At 41.9% G+C, this 17,426-nt stretch overlaps 4 protein-coding genes across 6 annotated transcripts; 2 read left to right on the plus strand and 2 right to left on the minus strand.

Moving 5' to 3' along the window:
• The first annotated feature begins 238 nt into the window (after positions 1 to 238).
• On the plus strand, positions 239 to 1,637 carry LOC117135564 (activating signal cointegrator 1 complex subunit 1). Its single transcript, XM_033295871.1, has 4 exons — positions 239 to 490; positions 543 to 642; positions 696 to 960; positions 1,010 to 1,637. The coding sequence occupies exons 1-4, from the start codon at positions 340 to 342 to the stop codon at positions 1,550 to 1,552; spliced, it is 1,059 nt and encodes a 352-aa protein (XP_033151762.1). The 5' UTR covers positions 239 to 339; the 3' UTR covers positions 1,553 to 1,637.
• A 1,017-nt stretch (positions 1,638 to 2,654) lies between these two features.
• On the minus strand, positions 2,655 to 15,543 carry LOC117135563 (lysophospholipid acyltransferase 1). The gene is made up of 7 exons (XM_033295870.1): positions 15,172 to 15,543; positions 6,411 to 6,634; positions 6,189 to 6,357; positions 5,962 to 6,132; positions 5,412 to 5,759; positions 5,013 to 5,345; positions 2,655 to 4,565 (listed from the first exon to the last, which is right to left on the minus strand). The coding sequence occupies exons 1-7, from the start codon at positions 15,265 to 15,267 to the stop codon at positions 3,741 to 3,743; spliced, it is 2,166 nt and encodes a 721-aa protein (XP_033151761.1). The 5' UTR covers positions 15,268 to 15,543; the 3' UTR covers positions 2,655 to 3,740.
• On the minus strand, positions 7,951 to 10,519 carry LOC117135562 (integumentary mucin C.1). 2 transcript variants are annotated; one of them, XM_033295869.1, is made up of 3 exons: positions 10,416 to 10,519; positions 9,849 to 10,359; positions 7,951 to 9,098 (listed from the first exon to the last, which is right to left on the minus strand). In XM_033295869.1, the coding sequence occupies exons 1-3, from the start codon at positions 10,423 to 10,425 to the stop codon at positions 8,069 to 8,071; spliced, it is 1,551 nt and encodes a 516-aa protein (XP_033151760.1). In that variant the 5' UTR covers positions 10,426 to 10,519; the 3' UTR covers positions 7,951 to 8,068. The 2 variants fall into 2 exon arrangements, with proteins under 2 accessions (XP_033151760.1, XP_033151759.1); XM_033295868.1 differs by having other exon boundaries at positions 7,951 to 10,359.
• Positions 15,544 to 16,645: 1,102 nt separating the features above from the next.
• LOC117137435 (cytochrome c oxidase subunit 7C, mitochondrial) lies at positions 16,646 to 17,233 on the plus strand. 2 transcript variants are annotated; one of them, XM_033298866.1, is made up of 3 exons: positions 16,646 to 16,811; positions 16,920 to 17,071; positions 17,126 to 17,233. In XM_033298866.1, exons 1-2 carry the CDS (start codon positions 16,728 to 16,730, stop codon positions 17,034 to 17,036), a joined length of 201 nt encoding a protein of 66 aa, XP_033154757.1. In that variant the 5' UTR covers positions 16,646 to 16,727; the 3' UTR covers positions 17,037 to 17,071; positions 17,126 to 17,233. The 2 variants fall into 2 exon arrangements, with proteins under 2 accessions (XP_033154757.1, XP_033154759.1); XM_033298868.1 differs by having other exon boundaries at positions 16,920 to 17,066.
• The last annotated feature ends 193 nt before the right edge of the window (positions 17,234 to 17,426 follow it).

The following is a 17,426-nucleotide window of genomic DNA, read 5'->3' on the forward strand; positions in this document are numbered from 1 at the left end:
AATGATTCAGTCTCAGATTTTTATTACGGTACGATTAATTTATTTACAAATCTAACATGATCTAAGATAGATTTCATCGTACCCAGCTCTCTAATGATTGGTATAAAATAATGTGTATATTTTGTTATAATTTGAAGAACAATTATTTTAAACAAATAAACGTTTTTAATACTTAAATAAGTAGCTGTCATCACTATTATTTATTCGTATCTAGTATTTTTTAAAGTGTTTTCTAATATACCAAAGTGCATAGTAGTCATTCCCGGCTTGTCGTTCTTTCATTGAAGTACATTTGATTTCGCCGTAATTATAAAAGCGTCCTAAATATTTTCGATCACCATGAGTCGCGAAGTGTTAACGCCTCCTGTCCAAAAGATGAGCCAGATGCGGCGCTATAGAGTCAACGTTGTTCACGACGACTTCGGTGGCGACAAGTGGAATGGTCAAAACAAACAAGCTAAACTAGAATACAAAACCTACGAAGAGCAGGGTAAGTGGATATTGTAGATTTTTAATTATACACATTGACCACTTCTTTCCAGATCTTTATGGTGATGATGATGATTACGAGGACGATGCGGCTTTGAAATGTATTACGGAGTCAGCAAATGGCGATTTTAGTCTTTCCATTCATGTGTCCAAGTGGGTTGAATACAAGGTACTGCTGACGATATCTTTGACACATATCCGTACAGATCATTTTACGGTGGACTAATTGGCATGAAAGGATCTACGAAGCGCCGCATAGAGGAAGAGACCCGTACAGAGATCTTTGTTCCGCGTCCGAACGATAGGTCAAACGAAGTGACTATCAAGGCCAAGCAACGCAGTCAAATATGCGCTGCACTGCGACAAATCCAGCATCTTGTAACCTCTTTACGAAAAAAAATGAAACCGACACACTTTTTGGCCGTGGCTTTGAACTCTGGAGAAGTCAAGGAGCGTTTTATGGAACTAAAGGTATAAGCTAAAATCTAGTTGTGTAAAAACTTATTTCCAATTTTCCTAGAAATGCATTTTGGAGGCCGAGTTGCCAGGCATCGATGCGGAGCTTTTCATTCCGGAGTGCTGCATCCATCTTACCTTAGGCGTCTATGTGCTGCTAGATGACAATGAACGCCAAGAAGCCCTCAAGAATTTGGAATCATGTCGTCGTTTACTGGATGGCCTAAAAACACCTTTCGAGATTAAAGTTAAGGGCCTGGAGATAATGAATGACGATCCAAGCTCCACTCGCATTCTGTATGCCCGCATTGAGTCTCCGGATCTGCAAAAGTTTGCGAATCAGTGTCTGGCCCACTTTCAGACTACAGGACTGTGTGCTGCAGATAATATTGAACGTGAATCCGTTAAACTGCACATGACCGTGATGAACAACCGCTACCGCAATGAGGCAAATAAGTCTGGCAACAGCTTTGACGCCCGCGAGATCCTCAAGCGCTTTGGAGACTTCGATTTTGGAGTAGCCCAGTCGCAGGCTGTGCATCTGTGCGTATTAAAATCGCGCGCCGAGGATGACTTCTATAAGATAAGCGGTAGTCTCGAATTCTAAGAATTAAAACAGAGATTTTTTTAAGTTTTTAATAGAACATTTTAAAAATGTTCATAAAATGTTAATAAACACAAAACAAATATAAAAATATATACGGATTTCGGTCATAAAACGTTTTAAAGCTCCAGTTTATTAACCATATAAAGTGGGGGTTTTTCATTCATTGGATTCATTCATTCATTCATTGTTTGTGAACATAAATTATTTTCTATTTGGTATACATTTTTTTTTTTTATTTTAATCAAGTTAAATTACTGCAAGGGTTTATAAGCTCCCTCATGAATGCACTTGAAGACCAGTTGAAATCTAATGAGATAGTTTTATAAACAAAATATAAGGTCTAAAATAGTTGGCATTCAATTTGGCGTTAAGTTAACCACCTCGACATCACAAACGTACAAACCTAAATTAATTCGTAAATAATTCTTCTAGGGATTCCATATTGAAAGGTCAAATGGTGCTCTGTAGATCATTGCCAAAGACATGCTTTGTCGGAGTTGAATTATATGTTGAATAATTGAATAAAGATGGCCGTTTCGAATGCTTCCAATTGCAGTGGTTATTGATTTAAAAATAGCTAAGCTGTATGATTGAAAACCACCTTTCGAAATTGAAGTTAAATGTCTGGATATAATGAACGGATACCGCTGCTACCCTCGCATCCTATCTGCTTGCATCGAGTGCCCGGTTCTGCAAACTATTGCTGACTTTTCCCGTCGCATTCCACCGATATACACATAAAGATTATGAACTTCCAATTTCGCATCATTGAGGCGATGGACGGAGGTGACAGCTTTGATCATATATGTATATATATCCGCTAAAAGTCCATTACATAAATAATCCATTTTCGAAGGACACCAGTAAATTCAAAGTAAATTACACATATACGATTTATTTTTCGAATATCAATGATCAAATTGGTTTTGTATATCTTAGGCGACTGGACTGATTAACACCTTAGTGATTTGTGCCTGTCGAAATCTTCTCCGGCGCTTTTCCAGGAGAAAACTACGACTTCAACACGAATGTGCTCTGAGATTTCGGTCACGAGTGGTTTGGTTTCCGACTCGTTATTACAATAAATATAAAAATATATCGATTACGTGTAAGGATTTCTGGAAAAATCGTTTATTGGATTTAACAAATTAATGGGTAAAACAAAAAGGTTATATAAAGAGCATGCTTAAGAGCTACGGAGTAGGAAGCCACAAGTGGAGGACACGAACATTTAAAAAAGAGCCAGCTAATAAGCCGGTTTGGAAACGATATATAAATGGGGAGCACGCCGGTACTCCCGTCCAGACACTCTTACGCACTTGTACAAAAATTGGTTTAAATTTAATATCAAAATCAACTCGACGGCTTACTAACTAACTTGCTTTTTGTTTGCTTAGTAAATGTCAATAGCTTCAGTCTAAAGTTAGGATTTGGTTGACTTTTGTTTTAGGCTTTTGTTTTTAGATTGAAGGTGATATCATTGGTTCTACTTGTCACGTTGTTGTTCCTTCGGGCGGGATTTGAACTACAATAGTAATCATACTGGAAAATTGATTTAGTTGTTCGCACATAGACTATATGGTAAACATTTTAACATATGCAGGCTTACACACATATATATATGGATTAGTTTTCGATAAAAGTCGTGACTCAAACAGTGCGTTTTTAGTTTTCTTGTTCGGGGGGTTTTTTTTTAATAAACTCATCAAAAAGCCTTCCCTTGTCTGGATATATGTCGGGTTTGGTTTAAACGCACTGTTCGTATCAGGCCGTGGGATATTAACAAACAAACAACTACAAATGTATATAGACTTTCAACAACAATTAGAGACTTTGTGCACATTTAAACAAGGGTATTAGCTGCCGATGAACATACCGATTATGTTAGTGTATTTTAGTTTTTTCTTAAATAATCAGCCGTCGTAAACACTTGCATTAGGGTAAACATCTTCTTTACTTCAGGTTTGTCAACGAAAACAATTTATTAAATAAGAAACCAAAAAGTTGTTGCAATTGTTTGTAGTGTGCGAATATCGTGTGCGCATTGGATAAATCTCGCAGTATATATATTAATCAATTAATCAGATATGGAGCACCCATTTTGGCCCCTGACTGCTTCCAATCCCTGCCGTTCCACCCTCGTCCTCGTTGTTTTGTTCGATCTCCTCACACTTGCTGGCCAATGCTACTATTTTGCATGACCGTTGCTAAGCACTGCCGGCACTGCTTGTTGCACCACCGCGTTGATTACCTCGATCTCCTTCTTTAGAAAGGCGGCGCCGTTCTCCTCGAGAGGAGGATGGAGGTCAGCGGTAGCATGACCAGGATCTGTGCCATTGTCATGGACAGAGGATATGTTGCGCTTTCGCAGCCCACCGCCATTTGAAGAGTCCAAAGAAATTGCGCCGTTGCTGCCGGGTAGCTTTAGCTTGGGGAACTCGATGTCCCGCATCAGGTCGTTCTTGAACTCTACAATGCCGCTCACGGTTTCGGTAACAGTCTTATCAATAAACTCCTCTATGTTTTTGGTCTCCGCCTCGATCTTTTCCTTAAGCTTGCTGGACAACTGATCCATCTCGCATTGGTCATGGGGAACACTAACGGCGTCCCGGGCGCATGTGGGCACTGCCTTCTTTTCGAGATGTGGCTGCTGCTGCTGTGGGCGTGATCGAAGATTTACATTGTTTGGTTGCTCGTTTGGTTGTTCTACGGTTGTTTTGTGTGGGCCAGCAGCTGGCTGCTGGTGTGTGGGCGTGTGGACTTTACATTGAGCGTGTTTATCCTCCTCTTTATCCTCGTTGAGATCATTGCCAGCGGTTAAGGCTGCTGTAGACTCCAAACTAGTGGTCACAGCATCCTTGGTATTGCCGCTGCCCGACAAGCGCACGTTTCCGTTGCCATTCGACGTCCGAAGCCGGCGTTCGCCGCGTATAAACTTGGGTAAAATAAATATGGTCACTAGTGAAATGATGTGAAGGCACAAATAAAATCTCAGGTACAATTTGATGCTGCCCTGTAAAGCGAAAACGTGAAGTCGGTTAATATGTGACCTTTAAATAAATATAATTTAATGTAAAGTGAGTGGATTCATGTTTATGCTAAGAAATAGAAGAAATATCCTGCAAGTAATTAATGTTAAATGTTTAGCCATTATTCCCTTAATATTAAACTTTTTTATTAGTGCCCTGAACTTATTAAAAAATTTTGAATTTATTTCAACCGTATACAATAAATCTAGTTTTAAATCTATGAATCTAGTTTTGCTTCAAGTCTGTGGTTACCCACATTGTTTTGCCGAATGTCAAATAAAAAAATTCTTAGATTCAATGAGTTAAATCCTAATGCATCCAATTGATATTCAAAATACAACACAATTAAGCGCATATCTCTCCTATGAAATATTTGCATGTTTCCTTTCTATTTCATCGACAACATATTCGAATTCCCAAATCAAACTTACCATAAATTCAAGCAGAACGAATGGGAATGTGGCGTAGCCCAGTACGACTCGTGTGATGAGGCAGGTGAGGATGTCGTAGAACATTCGCGTGACCTGCGTGCTCTGGAAGCGATGACGGAAGAGTCGCCGGCCGGTGCGCGCAGCCGTCACAACGACAGCGCCGGTGGCGAAGGTCAGGTAGTAGCCCGGATAGAAGCCGTGCCAGACGGCGCTGAGGGCGAAGGTAAGGAGCGTGCCGTACTGCTTGGGCACCCGTTCATAGACAAGCGTTCGCAGCCAGCGGTTGGTGCCGCAGTTCCAGTTGTTGATGGCATCGCGCATGTTCGTTGAAAACTAGGATCACAGCAAAGAATAGTTTTAATATAATTAAATTATGCTTCATTATGCTTCATTTCCCACCTCGAACGACAGCACATTGATGTTAGATATCAGGTCCCACTTGGAATTGCCATCCTTATCGTAGCCGGTGAAACCTAGACCTGAGTTGTTGCATATGGCATCCGCTAGGAGCCAGGCGTGATAATACTTAAAGCGTATGCAGGTGGTAGCCATCATGGCGTACCAGTACTTGTAGATCATGCTGGTATTGTTCATAAAGTCATCCTCCTTCATGTCTTTCACGGGATATATTTTCACGAACTTCATGAAGATGAAAGCGCACACAAGACTACCAACTACTTTACGTATTACCGCTTTAGTAGGCGAAGGTTCCAACACTACTTCTCTCTTACTGTTGTCGAGATTTCCCTGAAAAAAAGATATGCTTTCATAAAAGGTGGATTCAGTGCAATATTTTTTCATTTCCTGAATTGAGAATAAAGAGCGTCAAGACTATACTCATATAAACAAGACGAGAAGTGAGGTCGAGTACTTAACTCACATACCTACACACCCCTTATTAAATTACTGCGGTGGTTATAAGAAAGTCAGGTGTCGCCATTAAACTTACATTGCCTGGTGGAGTGCTCAGCAAGTTGTAGCCCTCAACGAATTCGATATAATCCTTGTAGAAAACGAGAGGACCGGCTAGGATGCTTTGGAAGTGCCACACGTAGGAGAAGTACTCCAAAGCAGAGGGCATTTTGCGGATGGCATGGTACTGCTGCGCCTTGGTGAGTTCCTGCCAGGAGGAGAAAATGAGTTAGGACTCATGATTGTCACCTTATGCACACTTACCTCATCGCCCCGCACAAAGCCATCGTGAATGCTGAACGCCAGGCTGGTTACCTTCTGAGTGATGATCATCAGGGGCCCGGTTATGTCCAGGGCATAGGATCCGTAGTCGTAAAGCTGGCGCATCAAGTGTACGCACAGCAGATAACACATGGCTACCAGCAGGACGGCTCTAAAATGTCAAATATTAAGTCACAGGCTACGACTTTCCAATTTTGTAATTACCTTTGGACAATGCGTGGATCTTGGGTGCGGATGACGATGTAACATATTGCCGGCAATCCGGCAATGTGGATTGCTTGCTGACCAAAGCAAAAGTAGCCGAAGGCCAGGCCAATCGATAGGGCGAATGTGTGGCGCAATTTGCTGGAAACCTTAGAAGGATGCAGCGTCGACCGGAATAGCGAGGCCAGGAAGAGAGCAGATATTTGGCAAATCAAAAAGTTTACCTGAAAATAATTCGGAGGGGGATGAGACTATGTTTTTCCACCAAGCATTGTAAATATATCAAAACAGACAAGCTTGCAGAAACTAATTGAAAAAACCTGAATAGCATTAAATAATTTATATCTATAAATAAAGTTTTTATGGCAACACAAGATCTTTGGACCCATCCGCAAAAGCAGAGCACATGCAGCCGGCACGTGCCTGGTTAGATCTGCAATTGTAATGCGAGAATGGCATCCCCCACTCATTACCTCCCAGACCATCCAACAGCCAGTCCGAGAGAATTGCGGCCACAAGTGCTTGTCAACCGTCGCACTTGATCATGGCGATTGCCGATCACGATCACGCGTTGTGATCAATGTTCGTTTTCCTCCACTTTTTCTGACCCCCAGCGGCCTTGGTTTCTATTCCGATGCAAATTTACAGGAACCCCGAACGGATCTCTGCAAAACATGACCTTTGCCTGCTTTTGTCATTGAAGAGCGGGCGGGTTTTGGTGGTATTTTTCGCTAGTTTGCTTTTTTCGCACGAGTGCCGAGTCCCGTGCCAATGAATATGCAATGAGCCCCCTGTGGGTGCAGTTTAATTGATATCAATTGCTCGACGCTTTCAAATTGATTTCCATTCTGTGAAACGCATATTCAAGTGTCCTCGAAAAGGTGCGATAAGAAGTAATGGTCTAGGGCGGGAGTTCAGACCACACCCATTCGGGGGCTATTCGTGGACAACATAATCATCGAAAGCGGATGCGACAGCGAATCCAGATTCGTGTCATTCTTATCAATAACGAATTGTTTGCCGTACACACAACATTGTGCTATTATTTAAATACGAGTAGCCGTGTACACACATACCTTCTCCGCTCGGTGCTCACCAGTATGGCAGAGAACAAATCAAATAATAAGTAGGCTATACGTAATCACAATCATTAATGAACAATTTGATTGGCACAAGTGAAAAGTCAATGACTTTTAATCAAGTCAAGCGTTAACAATGTTTCATGCGCCGATTAAACTACTTCAGTTAAACGACAACATTATTTAACCCGAACATTTTTTCTCAGGAATAGGACGGTTTCTTAACTATTTGTTACATGTTATCCCAAAATCACCTTATAGAATGAAGTGTGATTTACATATAAGTTGTTGAAAAGCAATCCACATTTATGGAAGTTTTTAAAGAAATCCATCGATTTTGTTTGAAACTATTCAGTTTCAATAAGTTCATTAGATGATTTGGAATAAGTGTAATTTTTACTGATTAGCTGAACTGAAAATATTTAAATTGGGGTTTTGAATGAAAATTCAAAGACGAAATATCATTTGCTGTGAAATTTATATGCTGTTTATTGAGTAGTAGGTTACTGTTGGCTACGGATAAAAGTTGCAATACAATCTCTGAAACCATTCCAGTTGCGTCTAGTCGGCTAAAGTGTCTCAGTTACGTTGAGCCGGGCAGTTCAACACCTGGCTACGTGGAAGGCACTCTCCTGCCTCTGAATCGTACCACAGACCGGCGCGGCACTTGCGCAACAGCCGACGTCCAGCGCGGCATTCATAGTACCTCCTGCAATGATTCGGGTCCTGGACTATACTTCCGTCCGCGCGACCAGCGCACATGGCACTGGATCCGATCGGGATGGTCGCTTTGGTGTTGGTGCTCGAATCAGCGAAGAGATCCTTAATTGGCTTGGGAATCAATTGAGCTACACCACTCTGATCACTCTTAGTGTCGCAGGCAGGTGTCGTTGTCTCTTCGCACGGAGGTGGGGTGGTGGTGGACTTGCGAGCACAGGGAGGGGGTGTTGGTGTGGTTGTTGGTTCGCACGGTGGCTGTTGGGGAATAGTGGTTGTTGTTGGTGGTATACATGTTGTAGTTGTGGTGGTCGTGGTTGTTGTTGTGGTAGTCGTGGTTGTTGTTGTGGTGGTCGTGGTTGTTGTTGTGGTGGTCGTGGTTGTTGTTGTTGTGGTCGTGGTTGTTGTCGTCTCACAAGGTGAAGGAGGCGGAGTTGTCGTCTCGTTGGGCTCACAGGGAGAAGGTGGAGATGGAGTGGGAGTTGACGGCTCGTTGGGCTCACAGGGGGGTTGTTCTGGAGCCTCAGTCGTTGTTGTTTCACAGGGTGTTGTTGTTGTGGTGGTGGTCGTCGTTGTTGTAGTGGTGGTCGTTGTTGTTGTAGTGGTGGTCGTCGTTGTTGTTGTGGTGGTCGTAGTTGTGGTGGTCGTCGTTGTTGTGGTAGTCGTCGTTGTTGTTGTGGTGGTCGTCGTTGTTGTAGTGGTGGTTGTCTCACAAGGTGATGGTGGCGGAGTTGTCGTTTCATTAGGCTCACATGGTGAAGGTGGGGCTGGAGTAGGAGTTGATGGCTCGTTGGGCTCACAGGGAGAGGGTGTTGATGGAGTGGGCGTTGACGGCTCGTTGGGTTCACAGGGGGGTTGTTCTGGAGACTCAGTCGTTGTTGTTTCGCAGGATGTTGTTGTTGTTGTGGTGGTTGTTGTCGTCGTCGTCGTCGTTGTCGTTGTGGTGGTAGTGGTCGTAGTTGTTGTCGTGGTGGTCGTAGTGGTTGTAGTTGTTGTCGTGGTGGTCGTCGTTGTTGTGGTTGTTGTCGTAGTGGTGGTCGTCTCACAAGGTGAAGGTGGCGGAGTTGTCGTTTCATTAGGCTCACATGGTGAAGGTGGGGCTGGAGTAGGAGTTGACGGCTCGTTGGGCTCACAGGGAGAGGGTGGTGATGGAGTAGGAGTTGACGGCTCGTTGGGCTCACAGGGGGGTTGTTCTGGAGACTCAGTCGTTGTTGTTTCGCAGGATGTTGTTGTTGTTGTTGTCGTCGTGGTTGTCGTAGTAGTAGTTGTTGTCGTCGTCGTTGTTGTTGTGGTGGTGGTTGTCGTCGTTGTTGTTGTCGTGGTGGTCGTAGTGGTTGTTGTCGTCGTTGGAGTACACGTTGTTGTTGTGGTGGTAGTGGTCGTAGTTGTTGTCGTAGTGGTTGTAGTTGTTGTCGTGGTGGTCGTCGTTGTTGTGGTTGTTGTCGTAGTGGTGGTCGTCTCACAAGGTGAAGGTGGCGGAGTTGTCGTTTCATTAGGCTCACATGGTGAAGGTGGGGCTGGAGTAGGAGTTGATGGCTCGTTGGGCTCACAGGGAGAGGGTGGTGATGGAGTGGGCGTTGACGGCTCGTTGGGTTCACAGGGGGGTTGTTCTGGAGACTCAGTCGTTGTTGTTTCGCAGGATGTTGTTGTTGCGGTTGTTGTCGTCGTGGTTGTCGTAGTAGTTGTTGTCGTCGTCGTTGTTGTTGTGGTGGTGGTTGTCGTCGTTGTTGTTGTCGTGGTGGTCGTAGTGGTTGTTGTCGTCGTTGGAGTACACGTTGTCGTCGTGGTGGTGGTTGTTGTTGTCGTCGTCGTTGTTGTTGTGGTGGTAGTTGTTGTTGTTGGGGAACATGTCGTTGTTGTCGTAGTTGTGGTGGTGGTTGTTGTTATCGTAGTTGTGGTTGTTGTTGTTGTTGTCGTAGTTGTTGTTGTAGTCGTGGTAGTTGGGGAACACGTTGTGGTTGTTGTGGTAGTAGGGGAACACGTTGTTGTCGTGGTTTCCCTAGCACATGGTGGAGTGGTCGTCTCACACGGCGGGCTTGTGGTGGTAACCTGGCACGACTCCTTTGGGGGCTCCTGTTCGGGCCTGTTTATTCTGTGGGCAGATCCAGCGCCGATAGCGACTGATGCCACGAGGGCCAAAAGAAAGAGGCTTGCTGCAAGGGAAAGCTTTAGCTACGGCTCCTTCAAGACAATTCACCGGGACACTTACACAGATTCATCGTATATTTCGGGAGGCGCAAAAGGATAACTAACTGCAGTTGGCTACTTTACCGCTTTCGCTTCGGTGCTCTGACAACTGACCCACCTGCAGCTTCTTTTTATAGGAGTGCCCGTAAAGGGTGGAAATGTTCTTGGCTACCGGGTTACAAGTTACACGTTTTCCAGATAACTTTTGACCAATTTGCAAAGTGCAGCCAGCAAAAGTAACAACGTAACCGTGTTTGAATAAACAATCATATTAAAAAATGATTTTATGGAAACCTGGAATTTTCCAAGTTGCCTAATGTTTTTCATTTTTTATTTAAGACTAATGTAAAGCCAATGATTTACTGCACACAAGCTGATCTTAATTCTCATTTCCGATACAATCTTTCCACGTTTTGTACAATATTAGATGTTCCTCTGTCGAATTTCATAATGGACAGGCACACTTCAGCGTTTTACCGATAACACGTACTAGTCTAGATACACTCGTACATACTTTATCTGCCTTTCTTTGTCAATGGGGAAATAGCGCCCACAAAGGGGCCACGTCTCCCAAGCCACCATCATGCCACGGGTCAAAAACAAAGGAGACCCTGAAACGATTTTTGATATCGCTTGATAAGTCAAGCAGAACAATAAAGTGCGTCAATTTACAAGGCTCGAACGACAATCAAAGACTTTGGATATCAAATCGATTCAAGGTTAATCACTTTGGAAGGAAGAATAGCCACCAAAAGAGCAGTTTTCCCACTCAGACGCATGTTGTAATCATCATTCGAATACCTCATGCGCAATAAGTGGCTTCGCATTGCTGCTGTCCAAAACCGGTTCTTTCTTACCTCAATCCAAGCTATATGGCTAAAACACAAGCGCACAAGGGGGCAACCGAAAGGAAAATCTTGCTCAAGAATAATGGATCAAGCCAAAAAAAAAAGGGCAACAAGTGGGTGAGCAACTTGTTGTTAAAGAATTTGTTTTATAATTAAGAATTGGCCAAAATGAAAATGTATGTTCTTGGTAAATATGCAAAAATACTTTTCGTTTTATAAACTATTTTCATTTCAGTGGAAGACGTCTGGGACAAGTACAGAAAAGAGGTTACGACATCTTCCCAGCTTTGGTTTTGGTTTGTTTATGAAAAAAGGGTTTCGGCACAGCCAGTTTTCATGGAATGCAATGGTCATGTCTCTGTGCACTGCGCTCAAGGTGAAATAATTAAGTAGAACATAAATTCAGGGGCACAGATTGGAATTTCGAGGCACGCAGACTTGAGGTTACAATGCGCATCCCAATTTGCCAAGTGCTTCTCCTTGCACATTACAGGACACTTTATACTTGCAACAAATGAACACGGCAAATATTGTCTGTTGGGAGGGCAAACACTTTAAAATCAAATATGTGGACCCAGCCCTTCATCTTCCGTTCGGATGCATTATTTTCGCTACTATGAGGAGATAGTTGTCTGCTCGTCGAGATAAGACGGTGCCATAGTTCCGGCCGGTAACAATGCAATGTGGTTCGCAGCGCCAGCAATTTGTGGGCAGGGTACTCGTCTGCCATTGTTCGCTGCGGTTCCTTGGCTACGAAGCAGCGCTTAAGTTTCTTGACTTTGCCCCCTCTTCACCCAGAAGAGCGCCATTAAACTGTTTGATATCACAGAAGGCGTTAGTTATAGCTGGGACGACTTTAATATGCAGTTTACCGCGTTTGAAATCGAATTATAATTCATATAATAGCAGTGTTACAACTTGCCATAGTTTTAAAGTGTACTTTTTATGTTAAAAAAAATTGGTTATAAATTATGAGTAAAGTACATATAAACGGGTGGTCTCATCAATCAATTGCGATGTGAGCTGGCTCCACCAGGAATGCCACCAAACATTTGAATAAACACACGTGCAGTGTGAGTGCAAACAAATCATAAATCTTTTAATTAGCATGGTGTGTTTCCATTGCCAAATATTGTAAGTTGGATGGCGAAAATAGGCAAGGCAGGGGGCAATTGGGAAAAGAAGGGGTGGCAATGCGCGAAACGAAAAAAGTGGCGTGATCGGTATAAATAAAACAATAAAAGAACCGCCAAGAGATATACCCAAGCAACAAGCGAACGCACGATAAAAGCAAAAGTCAAAACAAAGACGAATGGCGAAATGAGTCAAGAATGCCAAGATATGGAAATCGCCTGAGAAACAGCCAACCAAAACAAACGCACATAAAAGTAATTAATGCAAAACGATTACTTCATCGTAAAACATTTTAGACTTCTTTTTTTCTGCAGCCAATAGACCCGTCCGCATAAAAAGTGAAGGGTATGCCAACAACCGTTAGAGGCGCCAAACAGCTGTCAAAAGCAGAAAACATTGCGAAGAGCGCACAAAACAGACGACGAGCACAGAAGCAACGAGTTCAAACAACTGCGACACCCCAAACTCAAGGTCGTAGCTATAATAATAATAATAATAATATAATGCATATAACGCCTGTGGGGAGGGTGGCGGCCTAGTCTCTGCTTCCCCTTTATCATCATGTACATATGTATTTGTTTATGTATACATATATAATACCTTTTTATTAGCTCATACAAAGTCTAATACACAACAGTTTCAATTGATATTTTCAAGCTATCGCGCGAACCGGTTAAAAACCTCCACTGCAACGCAAAAGTTGGGAAATAAGTATATACAATAAAAATTTTATGTATAAGCTAGTAAAACAAGCACAATAGCAACGAGTTGTTTATTGATGTTTATTAATAAAAATATCGTACCACATATGTACATATGTATTACAACAGCGGTGGGAATATTATTGATAAGAGTCTTCAAAATAAAATACCGAATCCTTATAAAGGGTTTTGAAAAATTTGGGATAAGACAATTTTTTTTGCTAATTATAAATTAACAATGTTTTATACATTACATTAATTTAAAAAATGACTACTGTGAAAGGTGCTATCAACGCGACGCCAAGTGTACGAAGAAAGCGTGAGGCGTGGGAGGAAAACTCAAGATTGCGAGTGGAAGGCTGAGCAAACTGTTGAGAATAAACCGCAAGTGACCGGCCGGGAATGCATCTTTGGCCATTAAGGCCTCGCACGTTGCTATTGAGCACATCGTTGTACTATCCGAGTACTATATGGATATGTAGGTGCCTTAAACATGGGGCGATCCCACGGAACAATTGGCCAATTCACCGGCATTTGCGCAGTTGCGTGCTGCGGCCTTCGCTTCGAATTAGCGCAATAAAAAGCCACAAACAAATCAAATATCGGGCGTAGCGATTTCCAAAAAAAGTGTCGCCCACCCACAAAACCCCATTACGAGGTACAGTCAACTCTGTGGCCGGTGAACGTTTGTATTTAAATCTTCTTTCTTATTCACATCTTAAGAAAACTCATTTTAATAGCTGGATTGGTAAAATGTATTATAATAATGTAGTGATTTTGTTTTTGTTTTTATTGCTATACCCTCTTAAAGTACCTATGTTTTGCTGCGTTTACTGTTTTTTGTTCGACAGACTGGCTGACTCATGCGGTCTACATCAGCTGAGTCGGAATAACAAGAAATCCGTTTACCAACACACCGACAAGCTGTTGATATTTGTTTGCAAACAAAAGAAGCGCTAAAAATTCAATTATATGGGATGGAGAGAGGTTTGTAGTTTGAGCCAAGTCAAATTGAATTTACTGCGACTATTGATAGAGACAATGGCCCGATGGCGAAATCCCACTGATTTTCCGTTAGTTGTGCTTTCCTTACATCGGAAGTTGGCATTAGGTCATCGGAATTGAAAAATGTGACGATTACGTACGTGTATGTCGCTTGATTTGGGCCAGAAAATGCCTTGCTATGAATCACATTTCTATATGCCAGCTGCAGTTATGCAAATTACATTGCGCCAAATGAATGGTGCACAAAAAGGGGGTTACAGGAGAGAGGGGGCAGTAAGTGTGCCTGTGCGACACTCTCTGCGAAGAGATTAATCAGTGCCCCCCTCTAGTACCCACCGCACTATTAAGTGATGCAAAGCATTTTAAATTTAGCGAAATCAACGGTGCGTCAGTCGCAACAATAGTAATTTCAAAATTTCACGCTAGACCGCTTGAGGGCTGGAAAATTCCACTGGTAGATAATTCTTGTCAGCTGATAAGGTCATCATATAATTCAAGATGTCTAAATTAAATTAGAAAAACTACAAAGTGGGTAAAATATAAAGCACTTGCCAGATGCGATTAGCTGCCAAGTATATCAATCGTTTTAATCGTCGAACTGCATTGCGCTATCATTAACGTAAACAATTAAAGCTAATTCATATTTACATGTGATTGTAAAAATATCACCGCTTTAAGTTTGTATTCTCATGATTTGCAAATAAACAATTTCTCGTATTAAATGTTTGCATCTATATATTATAATAAATACATTTTCAGATAGTCTCTTATGTTAGAAGGTTCAACACATGGATCGTTCATGTAAACTAAATCTTTGTTTGGGCAACCGGCATGGAATCTCCTCCTCCTCCCGTTGCCAGGTAAGTTTTGCATATTTCCCGGAAGGAAATCCCAGCTCTGTCCTTCAAGAAGTGCATTGTTCTCAGGGAGAGAGAGATTTGCTCAGCGGCTTTTATCCCGTATGATTGGCACACAAGCAAGCGTATACACACGCACACGTGCACACACCCGTTTCGAAAGATAACGGTAGGGAAGGAGGGGTCTTAAGAACCAGGGAGTCGAGGTTTTGTGTAAATAGTGTGTTACTCACCAAGTCCACGGAGAGGCCCACCATATCCGCCAGCCAAGTGAAGGTCCGGCTGCCGTTATAGCAATCATTCTCGATGAATTTCGGCGGTTCTAGCATTTTGCTGTCTGTTTTCTTTATCCACTCTTTTCTGTTGCGTTGTTGTTGCTGTCGGTCGTTCTGATTCAGTGCTTCATTGGGAAAACTTCACGATTAACAGACACTTTTCAGGTATTTTAGGGAACCACCGAAACAACGAGGTACCCAATATGGGCGGTGGGATGCGCGCGGGGCGTTTACTTATAATTTTGTGCAATAATTTTGAACGTTTGCCTGTTCGGATCGAGTCTACCGTACCCGTGCGTATAAATGAAATATTCGAAACGCAATAGAGATGGGCGTTCGGCGTGTTCGGTGGGGCCAGCGATGGCCCTATTAGCCGATAGTTTTTGACAAGATACTCGGATAACAGAGCGCTTAGTGTCTGTTAAGCCCCTGAACAGATAGATCGAATACCCCTTATACCGTGTCAAACTCGGTCGTTATTATAATTTAACAATAATTCACGCAAGCGTAAGTTGCAAGCAAATAAACGGGAATATAAAAGATGTTTTTAGTACGTGTTTGAAAGTTACTATATTTGAAAAAATAATCTTATTAAAATGCTTTTTATAATTATTAATTATTCAAATTATTCAAATTATTTCAAATATATATATAAATAGTTTACGTTTAAATTTTATTTACTCAACGTCAAAATAAAAACACGGCACTGTTATATATATTTATTTTATATAAAGCGAAAATATTTCTAAAATTGTTTTAGGGTCTCTACTTTAAGAGGAAAATTAAAAAAATTGTATTTCTACTAATTATGTATATTTAAAATACTGTGTACGGGACATTACGGACGGCAGTCATTTAGGAAATAAACGAGTAAAATTTAATTGTTTATAGGAGCAGTTAAGAATTTAAATTAGTTTGCTAGCATCCGGAACTTTTTTAAATTGTCATTTAAAAAACGGCTCAATTTTTAGTTTAAAGTTGAGTTTGCTTTTTTTCGGCTAAAGATTGTAACTGAATTGGGATTCGGTTTAAGGTTTGAAAATAGGTCTGTAGTACACCCAAGTGGTGTTTTTGAAGTACCAATGTTGCTCGTAAGAGGTTCCCATAAGTACATTTGAGGTGATATATGTACATATAGGTATTTGATACCACTAAATGAACTAATAAGTACTGGCAATGAATGAATAAAGAGAGTACTTGGGAGTATCCTGCCCACTAGTATCTATAAAAATATAAAATAAATAAAACGAAATACCTACGAATTATTAAAACCGTATAAATGTTACCCAAGCGATACTTAGAAAATTCTTATATTAAATTGAACAATTTTATTTTTTTAAATAAAATGTATTTTTTGTGAAGCCTGATGCAATGTTAACAGAAGCCGCATTAACTGTTAACGTAACGTAAAGCAGAGCTGCAAGGCAGCTATCGACCATTTGTCATCTCTATTCTGCGCACCCACTGCGAACTTTATTTTTCTGGAATTATTATTAAATAAGTCGAATTGCAAGATGTTGGGCCGCAGCAGTGTGATTGCACGCAACTTTTCCCAGTCGATGGTTCGCTTTAGCGGACACGGCGGAGTTCCCGGAGAGGTGAGTCCGGAAAAATGGGCCCATTGCGGGTTACATAATTTGCACGACCCGCATAGGATTGGGATGAAAATCAATTCTAACGCCGGAAAACACATTATTCTACTGCAGAATCTTCCCTTCGGGCTGACGAACAAGTACCGCATCACCGCCCTGTTCACCATCGGCTGTGTCTTGGGCTTCGGATCACCCTTCCTGATCGTCAGGCACCAGCTGCTCAAGAAGTAAGGTGCTCCCCTGGCGACAGCAACAACAAATGTAAGGTTAGTTTATTGGTTATATTTGGTTTGCATTTTAATAAACTATTCACTTTTCAGATGTAGCGTTATCTGCTAAGTTGGCCGGCAGGCCATAACAGTGTGTTACAGCTTAAATTTAAGTAAAAAGTGGAAACGAAATAAAGTTACCCGTAACCGTAGAACCGATTGGTGGATGTTTTCTTTAAAAGCTGGCAAGACGGAACATCAGTTTTGTATGCATCCACATTTTTAAAGCTGTTAGTATGAATGTTTTGTGAGTGAGCTAGCTCGTAAATAACATGGACTTGGTAGAACGACGTCTGAAACCGATGTACAAGCAAAAATATTCATTACAATTGCCAACTGCAAGCAATATTGT

Source organism: Drosophila mauritiana, chromosome 2R, assembly GCF_004382145.1.
Source record: "Drosophila mauritiana strain mau12 chromosome 2R, ASM438214v1, whole genome shotgun sequence".
NCBI lineage: Eukaryota > Metazoa > Arthropoda > Insecta > Diptera > Drosophilidae > Drosophila > Drosophila mauritiana.

Excerpts from the sequence above, each read along its gene's own strand:
- LOC117135564 (XM_033295871.1), top strand. The coding sequence starts at position 340 with ATGAGTCGCGAAGTGTTAACGCCTCCTGTCCAAAAGATGAGCCAGATG. Across the intron at positions 643-695 it reads CTTTCCATTCATGTGTCCAA|ATCATTTTACGGTGGACTAA; the intron begins GTGGGTTGAATA and ends ATATCCGTACAG. Across the intron at positions 961-1,009 it reads AGCGTTTTATGGAACTAAAG|AAATGCATTTTGGAGGCCGA; the intron begins GTATAAGCTAAA and ends CAATTTTCCTAG.
- LOC117135563 (XM_033295870.1), bottom strand. The coding sequence starts at position 15,267 with ATGCTAGAACCGCCGAAATTCATCGAGAATGATTGCTATAACGGCAGC. Across the intron at positions 6,358-6,410 it reads GATCCACGCATTGTCCAAAG|AGCCGTCCTGCTGGTAGCCA; the intron begins GTAATTACAAAA and ends TTGACATTTTAG. Across the intron at positions 4,566-5,012 it reads TCGTTCTGCTTGAATTTATG|GGCAGCATCAAATTGTACCT; the intron begins GTAAGTTTGATT and ends TTCGCTTTACAG.
- LOC117137435 (XM_033298866.1), top strand. The coding sequence starts at position 16,728 with ATGTTGGGCCGCAGCAGTGTGATTGCACGCAACTTTTCCCAGTCGATG. Across the intron at positions 16,812-16,919 it reads ACGGCGGAGTTCCCGGAGAG|AATCTTCCCTTCGGGCTGAC; the intron begins GTGAGTCCGGAA and ends ATTCTACTGCAG.